This window comes from Sus scrofa, chromosome 12 (genome assembly GCF_000003025.6).
Source record: "Sus scrofa isolate TJ Tabasco breed Duroc chromosome 12, Sscrofa11.1, whole genome shotgun sequence".
NCBI lineage: Eukaryota > Metazoa > Chordata > Mammalia > Artiodactyla > Suidae > Sus > Sus scrofa.
Window position 1 is genome coordinate 26,010,404 of NC_010454.4, and position 21,192 is coordinate 26,031,595.

Below are 21,192 nucleotides of genomic sequence, written 5' to 3' on the forward strand. Positions count from 1 at the left end.
TTATTTTTTTATTATTCAATGAATTTATCACATCTGTAGTTGTATAATGATGATCACAATCCAATTTCACAGGATTTCCATCTCACAACCCAAGCACATCCCCCCATGCCCCAAACTGTCTCCTCCGGAGACCAAAAGTTTTTCAATGTCTGTGAGTCAGCATCTGTTCTGCAAAGAAGTTCAGTCTGTCCTTTTTTCAGATTCTACATGTCTGTGAAAGCATTTGATGTTGGTGTCTCATTGTATGGCTGACTTCACTCAAGGATTTTCTTGAGAGGACGAGTATGTTGGGGGGGCAGACATTTGGAAGTTTTTCCTATCTATTGAAGTGGCCTAGTTATAAAGGAATTTGTGAAGACTTCCTATAATTCTGCCTGAGACTTGTCTGTATAGTTATGTCCTACACCAAGGAAATGTAGGGTAGGGGTCAAGTATGTGAAGCGAAGGACCTTTGGGTCAAATCTTGGCTCTGCCATTTCCAGTGTAGAGTGGGTAAAGGAGTTCCCTTGTGGTGCAGTGGGTTAAGGATCTGGTGTCGCTGTGGCAGCCTGGGTCACTGCTGTGGTGTGGATTTAACCCCTGGCCCAGGAATTTTCACAGGCCACAGGTGCAGCCAAAAATAAAAATTGAAGTATAACAACGACAATAACAACAACAAAAGACAAAAAAAAAATTGAAGTATAGTTGAAACAATATTTCATTAGTACATCAGTGATTCAGTTGTACATACACTTTTTCAGATTCTTTTCCCTTACAGGTTATTGCAAAATATTGAGTATAGTTCCCTGGGCTATACAGTAAGTCTTGTTGGTTGCCTATTTTATATATAGTTGTGTATATATGTTAATCCCAACCTCCTAATTTATTTTTAAAAATTTTTTATAGTTGATTTACAGTGTTCTGTCAATTTCTCCTGTACAGCAAAGTTATCCAGTTATACATACATATATTTTTTTTTCTCACATTGTCCTCCATTGTGTTCCATCATAAGTTACTGGATATGGTTCCTTTTGCTATACAGCAGGATCTCATTGCTTATCCACTCCAAATTCAGTAGTTTGCATCTCTTAACCCCAAACTCCCGGTCCATTCCACTCCCTCCCCCATCCCCTTTGGCAACCACAAGTCTGTTTTCCAGTCCATGAATTTGTTGCTTTTCTGTAAATAGTTTCATTTGTGCCATATATTAGATTCCAAGTATAAATTATATCATATGGTATTTGTGTTTCTCTTTCTGACTTCACTAAGTATGAGTCTTTAGTTCCATCCATGTTGCTGCAAATGGCATTATTTTGTTCTTTTTTAAGGCTGAGTAGTATTTATTCCATTGTGTAGATGTACCACACCTTCTTAATCCATTCATCTGTTGATGGACATTTAAGTTGTTCCATGTCTTGGCTATTGTGAATCAACATCCTAATTTCTGTCTTTTTGTCTCTTTAGGGACCCCCTGCAGCATATGGAGGTTCTCAGGCTAGGGGTCCAATCGGACCTGTAGCTACCAGCCTACGCCACAGCGATAGCAACATGGGATCCAAGTCACATTTGTGACTTATACCAGATCCTTAACCCACTGAGTGAGGCCAGGGATGGAACCTGTGTCCTCATGGATACTAGGCGGGTTCGTTAACCACTGAGCCACAATGGAAACTCCCCAACATCCTAACTTAGAGGACAATTTACCTGTGTAAGTTGTCTTGCAGAATGCCTGATACATTCACATTCATCTGTACACAAAAGACGTAGAGCTTACAGTCTCCTGGAGAAGACTAATATTAAATACTAGGATTTCTAATTGTGATCAGCACTGTGAAGGGCAAAGGCCAAGCTCTTGTGTAAGCGTAACTGGAAGGAAGTAGTTGAGTGTGATTACCGAGGAAGCCCTGTCTAAAGAAGGGCCTTTCTTTATCCTGGGACCTGAAGGATGAGGAGTTTAGCCAAGGGGGCGGGGGGAGCATGGAAGGACTGGGGGCAACATTCAGATGGAGAGCCTGAGCAGAGACCCAGGAAGAGGTGAGCCCTTGGTGTGCCCGAGGGTCAGAGAAATCCTGGTGACTGCCAGCAAGGTGGCTGAGCGGGGAGGATCAGAACAAAGGGCTTTGGAGGCCCCACCTAGAATGTCAAGTTTATCTAGGAAACTGAACTGTGGTCAGTAGGGGACAGACGGGGGCTTCGTGCTCTGGGTGGAGAATGGAAGGGAGCCTGGTCTGGCAGTGAGGGGGGGAGCAAGAACATCTCCCAGTAGGCTGCTGCCCTCCACGCAAGGGAAGACAGTGCCTCGTGTTAGTGGGAAGGTGGCAAAATGGATTCTAGGTAGATTCGGAAGAACCAGCAACTTACGGGATGTGTTTTGATGGGGGAGTGAGGAGTGGAAAGTCGCTCCCAGGTTTCCAGCCTGCAGCAGGGAACATGGAAGTGCCAACCTAGATGTGAGCTGAGGTAACGGTTAGCTCTGGAGATGTGGGTCAAGTGTTCAGCCTTTGGGAGTTCCCGTTGTGGCTCTAAAGGTTAATGAACCCAAGTAGTATCCGTGTGGACATGAGTTCGATCCCTGACCTCGCTCAGTGGGTTAAGGATCCGGCGTGGCTGTGAGCTGAGGTGTAGGTTATAGATGCGGCTTAGATCTGATGTTACTGTGGCAGTGGTGTAGGCCAGCAGCTGCAGCTCCGATTCGACCCCTAGCCTGGGAACCTCCCTATGCTGCGGGTACGGCCCTAACAAGACAAAAAAAAAAAAAAAAAAAAAAAAAACATTCAGCCTTGGCACACGTTGAGTTTGAGGACTACGAGATAGATGTTCAGTTATCAGTAGCGGCTGATACAGATTTCAGTTACTTGTATTAAGTGTGGCCCCCTCGGGGTTCTCTAGGACAGGACATTGTGAGTCCGGTCAAAACCCTCTTCAGGGATCTCTTAGGTGCAGAGCGCTACTTGGCACTGGCGTGAAGATAAGTAAGAGGTGGTCTGTGTGCCTGAGAAACCCTGTTGTTGAGATAAACTGTGTTAACATATGAGAGCTGTGGTGGGAGTCTATGCAGAGTGCTACGGGAACTTGGTGGTGGGAGTGAATGGGTCGTTCCCAGGTTGGAAAAGCTTTAAGGAGACGTTGACCTCTGAGTCAGGATTCACTAGGATCAGAGGAGAATGATGTGTGCAGAAACCAGTTTGAGTGAACACGGTGGGTTGGAAAAGCATCGTCAGTGAGCAGGGAAGGGGTGGCCTTGGCACAAAGTGAACACATCTCCCTGTGGTCATTAGGTCTTTGAGGACAAATTCCAGGCTTCTTTCATACTCCCAGTCCTGCCTGGGTGCCCAGCAAAGTGCTGGCACAGAAAGGGAACTTGCTAAATAGTGACTTCAGTTTCTTCTCCCATGTCCCAAACTTCAAGCGCAGCAATAAAATCTTCAGTCCTTTTTTGTGGATCCCGCGGGGTGGGTCGTTAGAGTGAACCACCTCCCTGGGACCACAGCACTGGGTGGGTGAGGTGGGGAAGGCGCTGGATGCCTAGGGGAGGTTAGGTGTTAGGAGTGGCTGGGTCGAGGACCCTGGGAGGTTCTGCAGTTGTGGTGCAGGTTTGTACCATCCCTCACGCCCCTGTTTCTCAAAGGACTAGGGTAAGGTGTGAGAATGAGGAAGAGAAGCCTCATGGCCAACACTCAACCTCTCCTTAGGGCGTCTGCTGTCCCTAAAACCTTCCCAGGCTCCCAGATGAAGGGCCTGCCCGCTCCACCAGTGCCTACTTCCCCTCCTTTGTTTTTTTATGGTCACACCCTTGGCATATGGAAGTTCCTGGGCTGGGGGTTGAACCTGCACCTCCGCAGCAACTGAGCTGCTGCAGTGTGATTCTTAACCCACTGCACTGCAGCGGGAACTCTCTTCCCCACTTACTTATTTATTTTGCTTTTTAGGGCCACGCCTGCAGCATATGGAGGTTCCCAAGCTAGGGGCTGAATCAGAGCTACAGCTGCTGGCTTACGCCACAGCCACGTCTGCGACCCACACCACAGCTCACGGCAACGCCAGATATTTAACCCACTGAGCAAGGCCAGGGATTGAACCCACAACCTCATGGTTCCTAGTTGGATTCATTTCTGCTGTGCCATGACGGGAACTCCTCTTCCCCTCCTTTTAAACAGCCTAAGAATCCGGTGACCCACCAAAACTCCAAACCCATTTCTTTTTTGAAGAGAAGGACACAGGGAAGCTAAAAGTTACCATGCAGCCTAATGACTTAATAAACTGTCCTTTGTTGCTGAGTCCACGCAACTACCAACTCATTCCCTTCCCCACCCCTATGCCTATTACCTAGGTTTGCCCCCTAGAATTGCACTTTGGCCCTTTCTAAGCATCCTGGGGTCCTCTCTGACCCACCTATGAACGACTGGGTCCGGTTAATGGTCTCCCCATCAGATGGGGGCTCCCTGAGGTGGGACTTCTATTCCTCTGGAGCTTTTCCCAGTGCTCAGAGCAGGACTGTGTCCCAAAAGCAGAGCAGTTCATTGAGGGGCAAACCCGAGAATTAACAAAGGACCTGGGACCCAGTTCTTCAAGGCCGAAGACACATGGGTTTGGGTCCTTGAGGTTATGACAGTGGTTAGGGAGAGGCTGTCACCTTTATCTGTCTCCCAAGCCTGTTTTCCTGCATCTGGTGGGGATGGGGGGTGTTCAGCATTTCCCTTTACAGCTCTGGAAAAGGCCTCCCAGCCCACTGACAGCCAGACCACCGGACAGCCTGCAGAGCCCAGGCCGGCCCTGTACCAGAGAAGAAACCGTTCACTCTTCATTGGTTTATTGAGCTCTCTCTGGGTTCTGGGCTTAGGAGACAGAGTGGAGAGACCGAATCCTGCTAGGAGGTGAGGTTTGAATAGAATGCTGGAAGGGGTGGGGCGCAGGGCACTAGCTCACAGTGGTGACAACTTTGCATGGAAGCACAATGTGGCGCTTGAGACCCAGAGCCCTGGGAAGAAAGAGCCCAGTGAGTTCATGGAAGGCCTGGTGGGAGGGACACGCCAGCGATGAGCACAGGAGACACGGAGAAGAGCCGGCCTGGCCTGACTGGCCCGCTGTTATGTCCACGTGGGGAGAAGGGGTTTGGTCCTCTGGGAGGCGTGCGGTGGGGGCTCTCACTCTGACCCGCGGTCCTTGTCCTCTCTGCCTGGGAAGAGAGCAGCATGTGGCGGGGGTGGTTAGAGGAGTCTTGTCTGCCTCCTCCACCTGTGGAGGCTTTCACACAATCGAGCTCCTCCATTCCCTTAACTCGGGTTGCTCCAGCTCTAGGTATCCAAGCTCATCAAATTACAGGTCCATCTGGCATAGCTTCCATTTTTTCAATTATAAACGCCTCCAAAGGGTGGATGAGCCAACCCTTCAGAATCCTCTCTAAAGAAGGGAGTGCTCATCCAGCCCTCAAAATTCCAAAGGCCCTCCTACGACATGCAAGGGGTCCTGGACTAGGGAGCAGGAGACACAGCGTTGAGTCCTGGCCCTGTTAACCAGCTCACTGAGTGACTTTAGGCAAATGGTTTCCATCGCTGAAAAATGACTACGAAGCCTCCTGCCTGCACTCTGCGTGGAGGGACATTCCTTTCCATGTTACCTTGGGCGTGACGTCCACAGCCCTTTGAATGAAATGGCTCAAACACTTAGGAAAAAAAATCCTGGGGGAATATAGAGGACTTTTGCATCTTTATTCCCAAGAGCGTATGCTGCAGGTGCTCTATCAGGGGAACTAGGGAGAGGTCCACAGGTCTGCAGCTCTGGCGGGGAAAGGTCAGGATTCGGGAAGGCGGATTGGCGTTTGGTGGCTTTGACCAGCTGCGATGCCCCAGCCCTTCCTCTTTGCTGGCTGGCTGGAGCTATGGATCTCCCCTTCCCACCCCCCCCCCCCCCGACTGATTCCCTTATCTCTTTTCATGCCTGTTCATTCATTTATTGAGCATCCCCTTGAGCCCCTTTGGGGTTGTGGGCCCTGCCAAAAGGTGTTAACTGATAACCGCTTTGGGTGTTCCCCCTCTCAGGGGGATTTGCACTTATTTACAATTTTTTTGTCCACGCTCATGGCGTATGGAAGTTCCGGGCCAGGGATCAAACCCACGCCACAGCAGCAACCCAAGCCCCTGCAGTGACAATACTGGATCCTTTACCACTGCACCACAGGAGTACAATTGCTGAAGGCAGGAAATATCTTAAAGACTTTTTTTTTTTTTTAATCTTTTTAGGGCTGCCCCTACGGCATATGGAAGTTCCCAGGCTAGGGGTTGAATTAGAGATTCAGCTGTCAGCCTACATCACAGCCACAGCAACTTGGGATCCAAGCCACGTCTGCAACCTACACCACAGCTCAGGGCAACGCTGGATCCTTAACCCACTGAGCAAGGCCAGGTATTGCCCCTGCGTCCTCATGCCTACTAGTCGGGTTTGTTACTGCTGAGCCACCAAGGGAACTCCTTTCTTAAGACTTTCTAACAATGATTAGTGAGGTAATAAGGGGGCTATTCCAGAGTCTGAAAAACCACACATCATTCCCTGTGGCTTCAGCTGGCCTCTAGGGGGGAGCGGTGTGCCTGGATGTGTTGATGGTGGAGAGGGGGCAGCTTCAGGGCTACAGCTGTTTCAAGTCTGGATCATCAAAGCGGTGATCCTCCCTGCACCCCCACTGCTCCCTTCTATGGGGCCTCCACCTAGTAGCTTGGGGGGAGCCTGTTCTATCTGTCCAGTTGCCTGGCCCCTACTGTGGAGACTGGTTGCAAACTACGTAGTCACTTTCTCAGGACGCCCTTGCAATCCAAGAGACCTCTCACCTACCTTCTGTAGATGGTCCTCCCGGGCTCAGGAGACCCTGGATCACTGGTCCTCGCTGATACCCTGGTGATGGAGAGAGGACATACAGAAGAAAGAAAGAGCACAGCAGAGGAAGGCTGCCTTAGGAACCAAGAAGGACACAGTCAGAGCTGGGGCCTCATGAATGGCGTAATTTCTCCATCACCCTGGGAGCCAAGGACAAACTGGATTGATTCATTCATTCACTTCCTCTTTCTCCCCTCTTCTCCCTCCCTTCCACAAACACCTCTTGGGTGCCTGGAATAGAAACTGCTGGGTGTTATGGGGACCAACAAGATGGCAGACCGCTACCTGCCCATTGGGTGGTTTCCAGTCTGGGGACACCAGCCACATGACCCAGCAGAACTGTGCAGAGCAGTGTGCCAAGGAGGGCACCAGGCCCAGGCCATGGAGACAAGCTCTGGGCAGGGCAGGTGGTTGGGGAAGGAGAGGTGGAGCGAGGAATCCAGCCCTTGAGGGCAGCCGGGAGGATGTGGTGAGTCTTAGGCATTAGGTTTGCTCCTGAGAGCGCTGAAGGGTGTGGGTAGAATGTTCCCAGGAAGGGGTCGAATCAGAGGCACAGCCACAGCCATGCAGGATCCGAGCCTCGTCTGCCACCTATACCCACAGCTCATGGCAATGCCGGATACTCGACCCAGGGATTGAACCCACATGCCCATGGTTACTAGTCGGGTTCATTACCACTGAGCCACAACGGGAACTCCCAGATTTCCATTTTTAAGATCTTTTGGAGGCAGGATGGGGAATGGAGTGATTAGTTTCTCCAGCTCTAGGCTTTAAGCCCGAGGTAATTTTGCACCACTGGCGGAATTAGATTCATCCCATCTTTGCTTCATCCCTTCAGCTACTCCCCAGGCGCACACAGACTACCCTCTAAGGAAACAACCAGGGAGCCCAGCATGTGGCCAAACCACACCGGCCCCACCCTCTGCAAGGCCAGCCTGGCGCCACCGGCCAGAGCCTCTCCCCACCTCCCTGAACAACTCCATCCTCCGCAGGGAGCATGCGTGACAAGGAAGTCTGGACAACACTTACCTGTTCTCTCTGGCTGGATGGGAGGTGTTCCTGGAAAAAGAGAGAGAAGGAAATAGGGCTGTACCACTTCCTTGGGGGCCCCGTGAGGTGGGAAGGCACATGGCTCTCTGGGATCCTGTGCCATTGGTGGGTCTTCAGTGGAACCCCAGCCACTTCCTGTTGTTCCAGTGTGGCTGGGTGCATGAGGCACCCTCGAGCAGGAGGCAGTGTGGAGTAGGGGGATGTACACACACTTGGGAGTCGGTGGTGCCTGGCACTGGCTGGGCATCATTTGGGAGAGTATTTAACCTATAAAACCTTATTAAAAAAAACCCTATAAAACCTTAGTTTCCCAGCTGGTGATAAAGGAGATATTGTTGTGAGATTAAATCACCTATGAGCATAGTAGGTACTCCATACATATTTCTCTTACACCCCCATCTCCTTGTTCCTCGTAGATTGTTGGGTTTGAAGAGAGCTCTAAAATGGTCCAGTCCAAAATCATCATAGAGGAGGAAATTAAGGCCAAAAGTGTGTGGTCACAAGTTGGTTTTCCTTTCTTTTCTTTTTTCTTTTTATGGCCACACCCATGGCATATGGAAGTTCCCGGGCCAGGGATTGGATCTGAGCCACAGCTGTGGTGATAGCTGATCCTTTAACCACTGCACTGGGCCGGGGATTGAACCCACACCTCTGCAGTGACCCAAGCCGCCACTGCAGTTGGATTCTTAACCCACTGCACCACAGCCGGAACTCCCTAAGTTGGTTTTCCTTATTTTTATATGCATTTTTTAAATTACAAAGGCAGTCTTTTGGGGAGTTCCCATCAAGGCTCAGTGGAAACGAATCTGACTAGTATCCATGAGGGTGCAGGTTCCATCCCTTGAGGACACCCCCTCGCTCAGTGGGTTAAAGATCTGGCGTTGCCATGAACTGTGATGTAGGTGGGCAGCTGCAGCTCCGATTCCAACCCTAGCCTGGGAATCTCCATATGCCACGGGTGCAGCCCCAAGAAGACCAAAAAAAAAAAAAAAAAAAAAAAAAGACGCAGGCTTTCAATAAATGCCCACTGTAAAATGGTAATGTGGAGGTCAGTGTAATAAAAGTAAAAGTCCCTCTTAACTCTCCTCTCTCCCTACCTCCACTTCCTTTCCCAGTGTAAACACTGTTGACAGTTTGATATTTATCCTTCTAGAACTCCCTATGTTTTCATCTATATGTGTAAGAATGTAGCGTTTTTCCTAAACAGGATTCCTATCTCACATATTGTTATATAACTTTCATTTTCCACTCAACCAGCATCTTGGAGATCTTTATCTTTCCACAGATCTGCCTCATCCATTTTAATGGCCACAAAGGCTATGGCTATGGAGTTCCCTGCTGGCCTAGCAGGTTAAGGACCTGGCATTGTCACTGCTGTGGTGGGGTTCAATCCCTGGCCCAGGAATTTCTTCCCAATGTGGGTGTGGCCAAAAAAAGGCTGTGGATGTGGGATCATTCCCCCACCGATAGTTTTTATGTCATTTCCATATTCTCGCCACTGCCAAGAAGTTGGCAAGGAACACTCTGGAACAAATAACTCAGAGCTTGTGTATCAATAGCACTTCTATTTGATGGGTTTCCTGAAGTGAGACTATTGGTCAAAAGGTTTGCATGTTTCCAACTTGGATGGATGTTGCCAACATGCCCTTCCAAAACTGTATAAAAGGACCAGTTTTGTTCCCTTCCTTCCTTCTTTCTTTCGCTGTTTTTAGGGCTGCACTTGCAGCATATGGAAATTTCCAGGCTAGGGGTTGAATTGGAGCTACAATTGCCGGCCTACACCACAGCCACAGCAACTCAGGATCCAAGCCACGTCTGCAACCTGTGCCAAAGCTCATGACAACGCTGGATCCTTAACCCACTGAGCGAGTCCAGGGATCGAACCCGTGTCCTCTTGAATCCTAGTCGGCTTTGCTACCTCTGAGCCATGAAGGGAGCTCTGCGCCAGTTTTATTTTCATATCCTCACCAACACCATTTAGAAAAATGTACAATAAGACAAAGAAAACTGCTCTGTTCAGACTGTTTTCTTCTTGTCCCCCCAGGACATGAAGCCTGAGTCGGGAGTGCCCTCAGGGAACACAGGTTCATGTTAATAACTCTATCTGAGCCAAACAGAATTGACCAGAAAGCTTAGCCCACGGCTTCACTCACATCTAGATGCTGATCTGCAGCCCCACCACCTCTCTCCATAGTCATCCATACTGTTGCCGGCAAGGGCACCAGCAGAGTGCAAAGCATGTGTCCCCACCCCTAGGGTGACCACCCTCCCGGATGCTGGAGGCAGCCCTGGTTTGCACCTGTTGCCTGGCACAAGGACCACGCTCCACTTAGTCCTGGTCTGGATGATCCTGGACAGGGACACTATCCCACCCCGACACGTGAGCGACCCCTTCTGGACTGGAGTAAGGGATGCTGGGTCCTGGGCGGTGAGCTAGGACCTCGGTTTGGTGTGGCAGAACCCACCCAGAAGCACTCCTGGATGGGCCCACTTTTGTCACTCACCTCCCACCTGCTTCCCCATCAGCCCAAAGAACTGGCTGTTTTTGCCCCGCTTCACCTCCTGGAGCTGGAGCTGAATGCTGGGAATGCCATCTTCCTGAAGAAGCAGAGAGTCCCTTAGAGTCGGGGTGAGATTGGCGAGGAGACAGCTTGAGCAATGACAATCTCCAACATGCGTGCTCTGTGCTGGCACCGAGCTCTTTTGCATATTTTCCATCATACTGTGCGCAGTAATGATCATCAACGGCTAACATTTTACCTACTGGCTTCCCAGCACTGACATTCATTAGACCGTCTTCACATCTTCCTATATTAACTCACTTCATCCTCACCAAAACTGTGGGATGTTCATACCCTTACTGTCACTGTTTTACAAAGGGACACACCGAGACACAGAGTGATTGCCAGCTCAGATGTGAGAAATGAAGCAAGAACTTGAATCCAGGTCATCTACTCAAAGTCTCAAACATCACAGTCATAGCCTTTTTTTTTTTTTTTTTTTTTGTCTTTTTGCCATTTCTTGGGCTGCTCCCGTGGCATATGGAGGTTCCCAGGCTAGGGGTTGAATCAGAGCTACAGCCGCCAGCCTACGCCAGAGCCACAGCAATGCGGGATCCGAGCCGCATCTGCAACCTACACCACAGCTCACGGCAATGCTGGATCCTTAACCCACTGAGCGAGGCCAGGGATCGAACCCACAACCTCATGGTTCCTAGTTGGATTCATTAGCCACTGAGCCACGACAGGAACTCCAGGGGCTCACTCTTGTATTCCTAGTTTTCCCCAGTGGCAGTGCTGGAGCTCCTGGACCAGCAGGGCCCTGGTTGGAGTGCAGGGGAAACCCCTTTGCCTCTCACAGCTTGTCTTGTTCCAACTTTTTTTTCATTTGTCTTTTTAGGTCCACACCCGCGGCATAGGGAAGTTCCCAGATTAGGGGTCGAATCGGAGCTACAGCTGCCAGCCTATACCACAGCCACAGCAATGCAGGATCCCAGCTTCATCTGTAACCTACACCACAACTCAGGGCAATGCCGGATCCTTAACCCACTGATCAAGGCCAGGGATTGAACCTGTGTCCTCCTGGATACTAGTCCAGTTCATTACTGCTGAGTCACAACGGGAACTCCTTATTCCAACTTTTGGGATCAGAAGTGGCTTGCTTTCTAAGCCTTGGACTCATTCAGTCACTTCCAATCTGCCCCTCCCCAGGACATCAATGGCTAGGATGGCTGTCTCCGGCTGGAGTCGCCTAGCCTGGCTAAGAACCAGAAAAATGTCTTTGGAGATTTGGACCCATTTCTGAAAAGCTTCTGAAAACCACTTTGCCTTGGTGAAAGGCAGTCTTCAAATGCAAGCTGGAGAGAATGGCATTTTATGAATTAAGTAACATTGACCCTTCTACCGCCCACCCGGGTTCCCGTTTGGAGGCATCTTTCACTCAGAAAGGATTCTTGCCTTCACTGGAAGCCCTCCTTCTCCATGTGAACCAGCTCCCCAGCCCCAGGGTAACTGCAGGCTGGGAGCCCCGGGAGCTGGGGGGCCACCAGATCATCCCTGACAGAGTCATCATTCTTTCCATCACCCCATTCGGATGAATGGTTCCTGTATCCCAAGCCCTGTGTCTCAGGGAGCAGAGGAATGTTAAATGAGAGAGCAGAAAAGAAGCATGAAGAGTTCCTGTCTTGGTGCAGCAGAAACAAATCCGACTAGGAACCATGAGGTTGCGGGTTCGATCCCTGGCTTCGCTCAGTGGGTTAAGGATCTGGCGTTACTGGGAGCTGTGGTGTAGGTTGAAGATTCAGCTCAGATCCTCCATTGCTATGGCTGTGGCGTAGACTGGCAGCTGTAGCTCTGATTCAACCCCTAGCCTGGGAACCTCCATATGCCGCAGGTGTGACCCTAAAAAGACAAAAAAAAAAAAAAAAAAAAAAAAAAGATGCATGAGACGCAGCTGCAGGGTGAGGTACTTGCCCGTGGATGGTCCAGAAGCTCTAGCTAAATGGATGAGGCTGTTTCCCCGCAGGGCTGTGTAGACAGCACCTCCCCCACACAGAGAGGCTTCCCTGGGTCACGTCCCCTGTCCCCTGAGGTTTGGCACAGACTCCATGTCAAAGCTAGGAAAAAAAAAACCCTTGGGTTGTTTGCTTTTTTTTTTTTTTTCCCTCTCTCCCTCTCCAGCCATTTTACAGGTGAGGAAACTCACGTCCAAAGAGCAGCAGTGACCTGTCCCCCTGGTTACACAGAGTCAGCAGAGAAGCTGAGACTTGAACCTGGGTCTCCCCAGCCTGCTGTCTTAACTGCACACGCTTCCCCAGACAGACAAACCCAGAAAGAAATCCCCACGGATGGCTGTCTATTTGAAGGCTCTTCCTGTGGCCCCAGTGTCCTCGCCAACTGGGGTCTGGGGAGAGCCAAGCCCTTCCTGAGCACTGGGCCAGTTTGTCTCTGGTCCACTGGCCTCGCTCCCCTGTCTGATTGAAAACTCCCCAAGGTTTAGATCTTTTTTTTTTTTTTTTTTTGGTCTTTTTAGGGCTGCACCCGTGGCACATGGAGGTTCCCAGGCTAGGGGTCTAATCAGAGCTGTTGCCACTGGCCTACACCACAGCCACAGCAATGCAGGATCCGAGCCATGTCTGAAACCTACACCACAGTTCACAGCAACGCCGGATCTTTAACCCACTGAGCAAAGTCAGGGATCAAACCTGCAACCTCTCGGGTCCTAGTCAGATTCACTTCTGCTGCTCCACGACGGGAACTCCAAGGTTTGGATCTTTGTTTCCCTGACCAGATGGGGTGGGGCACAGATGTGTCTCTAACATTTAGATTGTTTCCGAGTGACAGCGCTCAGGTCAGATTAGAAGCGACTGGCAGTACAACCAGTACTTGTCAAGAAATGAGTTTCTACGGGTGACACAAAACAGTGATCCTGCCCCAGGTGGTCCTCCTTGAAAGGAAATCCCTGGCAGTGTCCTCTGAGACACGGGTGCACAGAATCAGACCTTAGACAAGAGGCTCCGTTGGGCTTTGGAAGCTGGGTAACCTTGGGCAAACTGCTTGGCCTTTCTGTTCCTCAGTCTCCTTATCAATGGAAAGAGGATAGTAATTAATGGTACCTTCCCCACTAGGCTGATATGAGGCTTAAATGGGTCGATATTTACGAAGCATTTAGGACAGTGCCAGGAACATCGTATATGTTAAATAAAGGTTTATTGGAGTTCCTGTCATGGCTCAGCAGGAATGAACCTGATTAGTAGCCAGGAGGCCTTGCTCAGTGGGTTAAGGATGCAGTAGTTGCTGTGAGCTGTGGCACAGGGCGGATGCTGCAGCTCCGATTAGCCTCCTAGCCTAGGAACTTCCATATGCCTTGGGTGTGGCGCTAAAAAGATAAAAAAAAAAAAAAAAAAAAAAAGTTTTCAAAACAAAGCTGAGCCTACACACACCCCCACCCACACAACACATTTTGTTGCTTTCTTTGGAGGTCTGCCAGACCAGAGGCCATGGCCTTGAACCTACCCAGAGAAGAGACACAGACACCCTGCCTTGCAGGGTACAACCTGCTCTCCCGGCAGCCGTAAAGGGGCTCTTCTGCCCCCTCCATGGGTCACCCCTTGCATCTCCCCCAAAGTACCTACCTCCAGGGTCACTGTCACCCAGGATCCTGCTTTAGCATCGAGGGTCAGTTCCTTATCACCTGCCTCGGTGCCCACAGACAGCCCCGTGAGGAGGAGCAGGCTGAGGACAAGCAGCATGGTGAGCCCTGCTCTGTCCTGGGACTTGGGGAGCCCCTCTCAGCCTGAAGACCGCCTCTAGCAGGCTCAGGCTCGGTCACTCTCTCAGGCTCTTCTGGGCAGGGCAGGTGGGAGCAATGCCACCCGTTCTCTGTCCTCCCAGCTACTGGGGTTCCTTCAGCTTATCTGAGCTCCCGGGGCCATTTCCTGTGACACCCCTGCCCCTCCCTGGCTGGAAAAGCCAATGATAACGTGAGCTGCCCAGAAAAGGGACCAGACCTCCTCCACTGCCGCTCCCAGCTGTAGATCTCACTTGCAACACAGCCTCACCTTTGGCTGTGTTTCCTCTGTTGCCTCCGGAGGCAGGTGCACAATGGGGCAGTGTGTGGGGCCTTCCGGCTTCCTGCCTGCAAGCCCCAGGGGGCAAATGGGGAGCGGGGACTGTTTGGCTTCTCCCTTCCCCTGGAAGAGAGGCCTCTCTTCAGAACTTAGTATTCTGCCCTTGGCTCCCCTTCCTGGCCCTGAACCCCTTCCTCAGCATGCCGTGCCCTGAGTACAGAAGCACACGTCTTGCCCTAAGGGGTAAGTCACTGCTTAAAGAAAGGAGACTCCCACAAGCAGGAATTGGGATTCTGCAGAAACATAGCCTCCTGCTCAAATGTCATCAGCTCTAAACTATCTTCCCACTGCTGTCAAAGTGATCTTTTTATGTTTTTTTGTTTGTTTGTTTTTGTCTTTTGTCCTTTTTAGGGCCGCACTCACGGCATATGGAGGTTCCCAGGCCAGGGGGCCAATCAGAGCTGTTGCTGCTGGCCTACGCCAGCACCACAGCAATGCCAGATCCGAGCCCGTCTGCCACCTACACCACAGCTCATGGCAACACCAGATCCTTAACCCAATAAGCGAGGCCAGGGATTGAACCCGCAACCTCATGGTTCCTAGTCAGATTCGTTTCCCTTGCACCATGATGGGAACACCCAAAGTGATCTTTTTAAAGCCCTAACCTGGAGTTGCTGTTGTGGCTCAGCAGCAATGAACCCAACAAGTATCCATGAGAATGTGGGTTCAACCCCTGGCCTCGCTCAGTGGGTTAAGGATCTGGCATTGCCTTGAGCTGCGGTGTAGGTCACAGATGCGGCTCGGATCCCATGCGGCTGTGGCATAGGCTGGCTGCTGCAGCTCCGATTCAACATCTAGCCTGGAAACTTCTTTGTGCCACCCCAGACAAAAAATAAAAAAGTCAAAAAACAAACAAAAAAAAAAACAAACAAAAAAACCCCCTAGCTTGAACTGCCTCTCCCTGCCTACAACCTTCCAGCATCTACCCATAGGTTGCAGACGTGGCTTGGATCCAGTGTTGCTGTGGCTCTGGTGTAGGCAGGCAGCTACAGCTCTGATGAGACCACTAGCCTGGAAACCTCCATGCACCATGAGAGCAGCCCTAGAAAAGTCAAAAAAGACAAAAAAAAAAAAAAAAAAAAAAAAGAAGAAAGAAAAAAAGACTGTTATATGCCTAAAAGTCAGAGTAAAAGCTTAACCTTCTACCAGCTAAGTGGCTTTGAAAATAGTAAAAGAATTTATAAAATAGTAAACAAACCCTATATCCTCCACCCATAGCCCCTCCTCACTTAATCTCATCTAAACAGCACAACAAAAGCGTGTGGTTGTTTGAGGCAGGGCTCTTGGTCCCTGAGACCTTGAGTCCCCCGGTTCCCACCTTTACTGTCTCTGTATCTTGTTTTATGTTAACTCTTTTCCTTAAGTTCCACAGCACCCATGTTCTTCAGCCCCATCCTGCTGAGCTGGTCTCGGCAATCCTCATGCGTAAAACGAGATTATTAATAGCACATCTTTCCAAAGCTGTTTGAGGGTGAAATTGGACAATGCCCGTGGAGCACCCAGCATAGGGCAGGATGGGAATTTTTTTTTTTTTTTTTTTTTTGGTCTTTTCTAGGGCCTCACCCACGGCATATAGAGGTTCCCAGGCTAGGGGTCTAATTGGAGCTGAAGCCGCCAGGCTACACCGCAGCCACAGCAAAGCGGGATCCGAGCTGCGTCTGCAACCTACACCACAGCTCACGGCAATGCCGGATCCTTAACCCACTGGGCAAGGCCAGGGATCGAGCCCGCAACCTCAAGGTTCCTAGTCGGATTCGTTAACCACTGCGCCACAATGGGAAGTCCCCAGGGTGGGAAATATTTAATACCAGTTAACTATCATTACTGTTACTATTACTGACACTGGCCACACCCGGTGTCAATAATAGTTCAACGGTAGTTATTGAATAGAAACATTCAATAGAAAATTGAACAAGACGCAGTCCCTGACCCTCAGCATCTCACAGTCTCTAGGAAAGCAGACCTCTGGTTGGCAGATAAGCAACATTCAGTTTGCTCTGTGCCCGCATAGAGGTGGGATCGAGAGAAGGTGGCACCCCCTCACCCCTTCCCCGTCTGCCCACTTCCTGCCCCCAGATAGCGCCACCACCTGGTCCCAGACAGGACAAGAGTCCTCGCCTCCATGATCTGTCCTCTGCTGTGGCCTCTGCCTGGACATCATTTTCCACCTGGCAAACTCCCATCCATCCTTAAAGGTCTGCTTCATGGCCATCCCCTCCGTGGAGTTCTTGTCTCTAGTCCTGACTCCAGCAAGAATCAATTGGCTCCTCTCCTGCGCTTTCCCAAGAGCTCTTCCTCACAGCTCCTTGCACCTCTGCACGGGCTGTGGTCACAGAGGAGGCTGCTGAGGGGGGTGTGGAGGTGAAACTCGCTCTGCTCACTGCACCACACAGCCTGGCACAAGGCTTCAGTACCTCTACCACCCGCACCACCCATGCCCAGCAAGGTGTCTGGCTCCACTTCTCCCAGAGGGGCCAGCTGGGCTGAGGACAACCCTGCCAGTCTGCCGTTTTATGCCACGAGCGCTCTGAGAGTGGGGCGGTGCGGTATGTGTGCTTGGCACACAACAGGAGTCCAGACTGGTGAAGGCAGAGATGAAGAAGGGCAAGTGTGGTTTGGGGAGGACAGCTTCTCACACACCCTCCGCTCCCTTCCAGGAATCTCTTTGGTGAATCCCAGCCCGATGGTTTCGGAATCCCTGCATTTGCTAAAATGCAGGTTGCCCAGCTCCACGCTTTGAGATGGAGCCAACCCTGGTCTGGGAATCAACACAGCCCCCATCCCCTGAACTGTCCCAAGGGCAGGGCACTTCATAGCTCATGTTCCACTGTTGTTAACAAGTTCGCCCTTACAGGGACAAGCAGACCTTTCGATTTACAGATGGGGAAACTAACACTGGGTTTCTCAAGCTAGCAGGCTGGGCTTGCTCTAGGTTACACTGAGATTTGGGGCCAACTAGCATCCCAGGATCCCTGTCAGTAGCTTCCCACCTTCCTCCTGGGCCTTAGCCCACAACAGTTAGCAGCTCAGGGTTGGAGGCAGAGTTACAGCATGGGCCTCTGGGCAGGGGGAGAGGGTTTCCCCATTCTGCAGGTCCAAACAAGGTGGCCTTAGGACCCAAGAACACTTTTTTTTTTTTCCCCTCGTCTTTTTCTAGGGCCAAATCCGGGGCCTATGGAGGTTCCCAGGCTAGGAGTCCAACCAGAGCTGAAGCCACCAGCCTACACCACAGCCACAGCAAGGCCAGATCCGAGCTGCATATGTGACCTACACCACAGCTCAGGCAACGCAGGATCCCCGGCCCACTGGGTGGGGCCAGGGCTCGAACCTGCAAACTCATGGTTCCTAGTCGGATTCATTAACCACTGAGCCATGATGGGAACTCCCCAAAGGCATTCTTTGAACCTCTGCAAACTGGAGCCACCCCTCAACTAGTGGTGGGAAATACTTCACGGATGCCCGCCCTTAAAGGACTCTGTCAGTGCGCATAATATGTGCTCAATTAATCCTAACTTAGTTTTTGTGATTATTCGACTTCTGGGGCCCTGGACCTCAGCGCTGGTCTCCTGGCCCCGGCTGGCTGCGTGGGACGGGGTGTGGTGGGTGCACGGGAAGGGAGGAGGGTGCAGGAAGGGGCCACCGGGCAGAGGAGAGGACGGCAGGAAGAAGGAAGAGAAAATCCCAAAGGTCCGGAAGGCCGGGAGGGAGGCCGGGCACGGGTTGGAAACCGCGGCTATTTGCAGCCTTGCCCTCGGGCTGCGGTCGGGCTGGCGCTTGCGGCCCCCGGCAGCCGAGCCCGCCGCCCCGCCCGGTGCCCTCGGCCACCCGGGCACGGCCCTGGCCAGCGCGTCTCTCCTCGCCCCAACCTCGCGGCCCGGCGAAGGGTCGGGGCGCCGAGGCTGAGCAGGGGACAAGGCTGGCAGAGCGGGCGGCGCGCGGGCGGCGGGCGGACCGCGGGGTGGGTCGCGGCCGCGGCGAGGCTGCCCGGGCGCCGGGTGGGCGCGCGCGATTGCTAAAGGCTGCGGTTTGGCTAAGATTGCGGAGCCGGGAGGAGAAAGGACGCACGAGGGAGGAGAGCAGAGACGGGGGAAACACGAGCCGAGGGCGGGATGCGGGCAGGAAGCTGACGTTTCCAGAGCGCCGAATGCGTCCAAAGGAGGTGGGACGACTGGCCGGCTCCGGGAGGCTGGGTGCCTCGGGCCAGGCCGCCCAAGCTGGGAAGTGGCAGAGTCGGGAACCTGATCGGCCTCCCCGCCGCGGGCTCTTTCCCCACGACGGAGAAGGGCCCGGGCGGGAAGGGGAGCTGGGGGAGCTGGCGATCTGGGTTCCCCCAGCCCAGAGGATGCCGCCGGGACCTTGCTTCCGTCTTTCCCGCGCCCTTCCAGCGCCCCCATGTGGAGGCTTCTTCTGAAGCCCGATCCCCACCCCCTACCCCGCCAACTCCGAGTTGGCAGATCCAGGCGCCGGCAAGAGCTGAGTCCAGGTCTCAGGGTCTGTCCCTTGCATAGAGAGGCGGGAGGTAAAGGAGGGGCTGGGCCATCAGAGGAGGCGAGCTTCCTGCGGGCGGGCAGCGCCATCCTTCCAATGAAAGGGTAAAAGTAGCCGGGAGTGCATGACGGGGGCAATAGTCTTTGCACTCTGTGGATCCTTCCAGAGGCCATGACTTTACTGCGAATCTTTGAGGTCACATTCATGCATTCATTCATTGATTCTGGATTTGCTACGTACCTTACCTCATGGGCGTTACCCCAGGACACAGATGAAAGAAACAGATGAACGTTTGAACACGTTTAACAGTGTGGAAGGGGCCATGGCAAGGGCATGGGGGAAGAGAAGACTCCTGGACCCCTTGACCCACACTTGTCCTAGACAAAACACGTTGGGTTTGGAAAAGTGGGTCTCTCCAAGCACAGGTCGCAGATGGAGCAAACGAGCCTTAGCCCTCTTGTGTATGCGTGGCAGACAATTTAGCCCCAGCCTGCCTTCCTTTGGGCATTTCTAGCCTCTCAATAATATCCTGAAGGTCTCTGGGAGGCCCTGAAGGTATAGATAGCCCGGTTTCAAAATTCTGAGTCCTGAGAATGATTTATTTTTTTTATTGATGTATTTCCTTTTTAATTTTTTTCTGAGAATGATTTAAACAGCCCCTATCAGAGTTCCTGTCATGGCTCAGTGGTAACAAACCCCAACTAGTATCCATGAGGATGCCTCACTCAGTGGGTTAAGGATCCTGCGTTGCCGTGAGCTGTGGTATAGGTCGAAGATGTGGCTCAGATCCTGTGTGGCTGTGGCTGTGGTGTAGGCCAGCAGCTGTAGCTCTGATTCAGCCCCTAACCTGGGAACTTCTAGATGCTGCAGGTGCGGCCCTAAAAAGCAAAAAAAAAAAAAAATAATAATAATAATTTAAGTCAGGACTATGGCCTTAACAAATGGTAGCAATAATTACTGCTATGAATAATATAATTAAACAATAACACTCATCCCTATGTCACAGGCAAGCCAGATTAAGGAAAACCATTTCAGCTTTCCCTGACATTGTGTCATTGGATTGAGAGTTTCTTAAGGACAGGACTGGGTTTCTCCTGTCGGACCAGGAGCTCCTTGTGGCCAAGTCTCTTAGACAAGGTTCAGTGTGCCTGACCTTAAAGTTTAGGGTTCAGAAGCTTCAGGCCTGGGTGCTGAGGGAGGCGTTTCGAGTCCCCCTGGTAGGGGGACATGGTTCTGCCTCGGCCCTTGCCTGACATGTGCGGTGAAGTCTCTCCTTGTGCTTGCGTCTCCCAGCGCCTCTGTGTGATCCAGGCGTCTGGAGTCTGACCCCATTAGTGGGCGAGGAGAAGCTCATGCTTCCAGTTGGCCTTTTCTTGCTGGATCTTGGTGGGTGAGGGTGGCAGAAAAGCAAACAAGCTAATTGAAAATATAAGTACCACGTACTCTCCTGAGTTGACCAAGTGGAACCTCCAGAGCCCACTGTCTGCAGAACAGTTTGTTTCTCGGTTCAGGGAGGAGGCTGGAGGCAGCCCATGGGTTGGGTAACTTGGCTGATGGGGGACGGGGGCATGGGACTCAGGGTTGGCCCCTGTCCTGCTCACCCGGGCTGGAACATCTGAGCTCTCAGTGAGACTCTGTAGAGGCTGCCTAAGGATCGGGGAATGAAGAGATGAAGCCTTGAATGCCAGGTCGAGGCATGTGGGTTTTATCTGGCAGACACTGGGGAGCCATGGAAGGTTTTGGAAGAAAGGAGTTATGTGGGGATTGTGTTTGTTTCCTTTCATGGGTTCCCCGATCCTCCTTCCCTCATTGAGGAGCTGGAGACAAGGAAGAAAACTTTGAGGAAGTGATTGTGATTGTCTATAGCGGACATTGTGGACCTAGGGCTGGGGAGAAGAGGACTGTTTGTGTCATTGCAAAGGGTGTCAGCAGGTCTGAGGTCTGGAGGGAGGGGTGAGGAAAGCACTGGGCTGGCGAAGAAGAAGGGGAGCCCCTCTGGGAGGGTGGGGAGCTGCTGGTGTGTAGCACTTTGGACAGTCTGAGAGTTTGAAAGGTCTGTGAGTGTGCAAGAGAGGAGGCTGGGAGTTTCTCAGAGCCTGGGGGACAAGGTCATGGAGCTTTAAGGAGGTCAGGGGACTGAGCAGGTGAAGCTAGGGGAGACCAAGATAACAGAGGGGAGA

At 51.7% G+C, this 21,192-nt stretch overlaps 1 protein-coding gene across 4 annotated transcripts; it reads right to left on the reverse strand.

The window, feature by feature from the left end:
- Positions 4,773-14,341, reverse strand: TAC4 (tachykinin 4 (hemokinin)). Of its 4 annotated transcripts, none has more exons than XM_021066085.1 (5): positions 14,030-14,341; positions 10,401-10,494; positions 7,876-7,905; positions 6,805-6,921; positions 4,773-5,151 (listed from the first exon to the last, which is right to left on the reverse strand). In XM_021066085.1, the coding sequence occupies exons 1-5, from the start codon at positions 14,144-14,146 to the stop codon at positions 4,982-4,984; spliced, it is 528 nt and encodes a 175-aa protein (XP_020921744.1). In that variant the 5' UTR covers positions 14,147-14,341; the 3' UTR covers positions 4,773-4,981.

Bases quoted from the DNA above. Each gene is read 5' to 3' on its own strand.
- TAC4 (XM_021066085.1), bottom strand. From the start codon at position 14,146: ATGCTGCTTGTCCTCAGCCTGCTCCTCCTCACGGGGCTGTCTGTGGGC. The intron at 10,495-14,029 runs GTAGGTACTTTG...CTGCTTCTTCAG, and splicing joins GGGTGACAGTGACCCTGGAG to GAAGATGGCATTCCCAGCAT. The intron at 5,152-6,804 runs GTAGGTGAGAGG...CTTCCCAGGCAG, and splicing joins GGGAGGACCATCTACAGAAG to AGAGGACAAGGACCGCGGGT.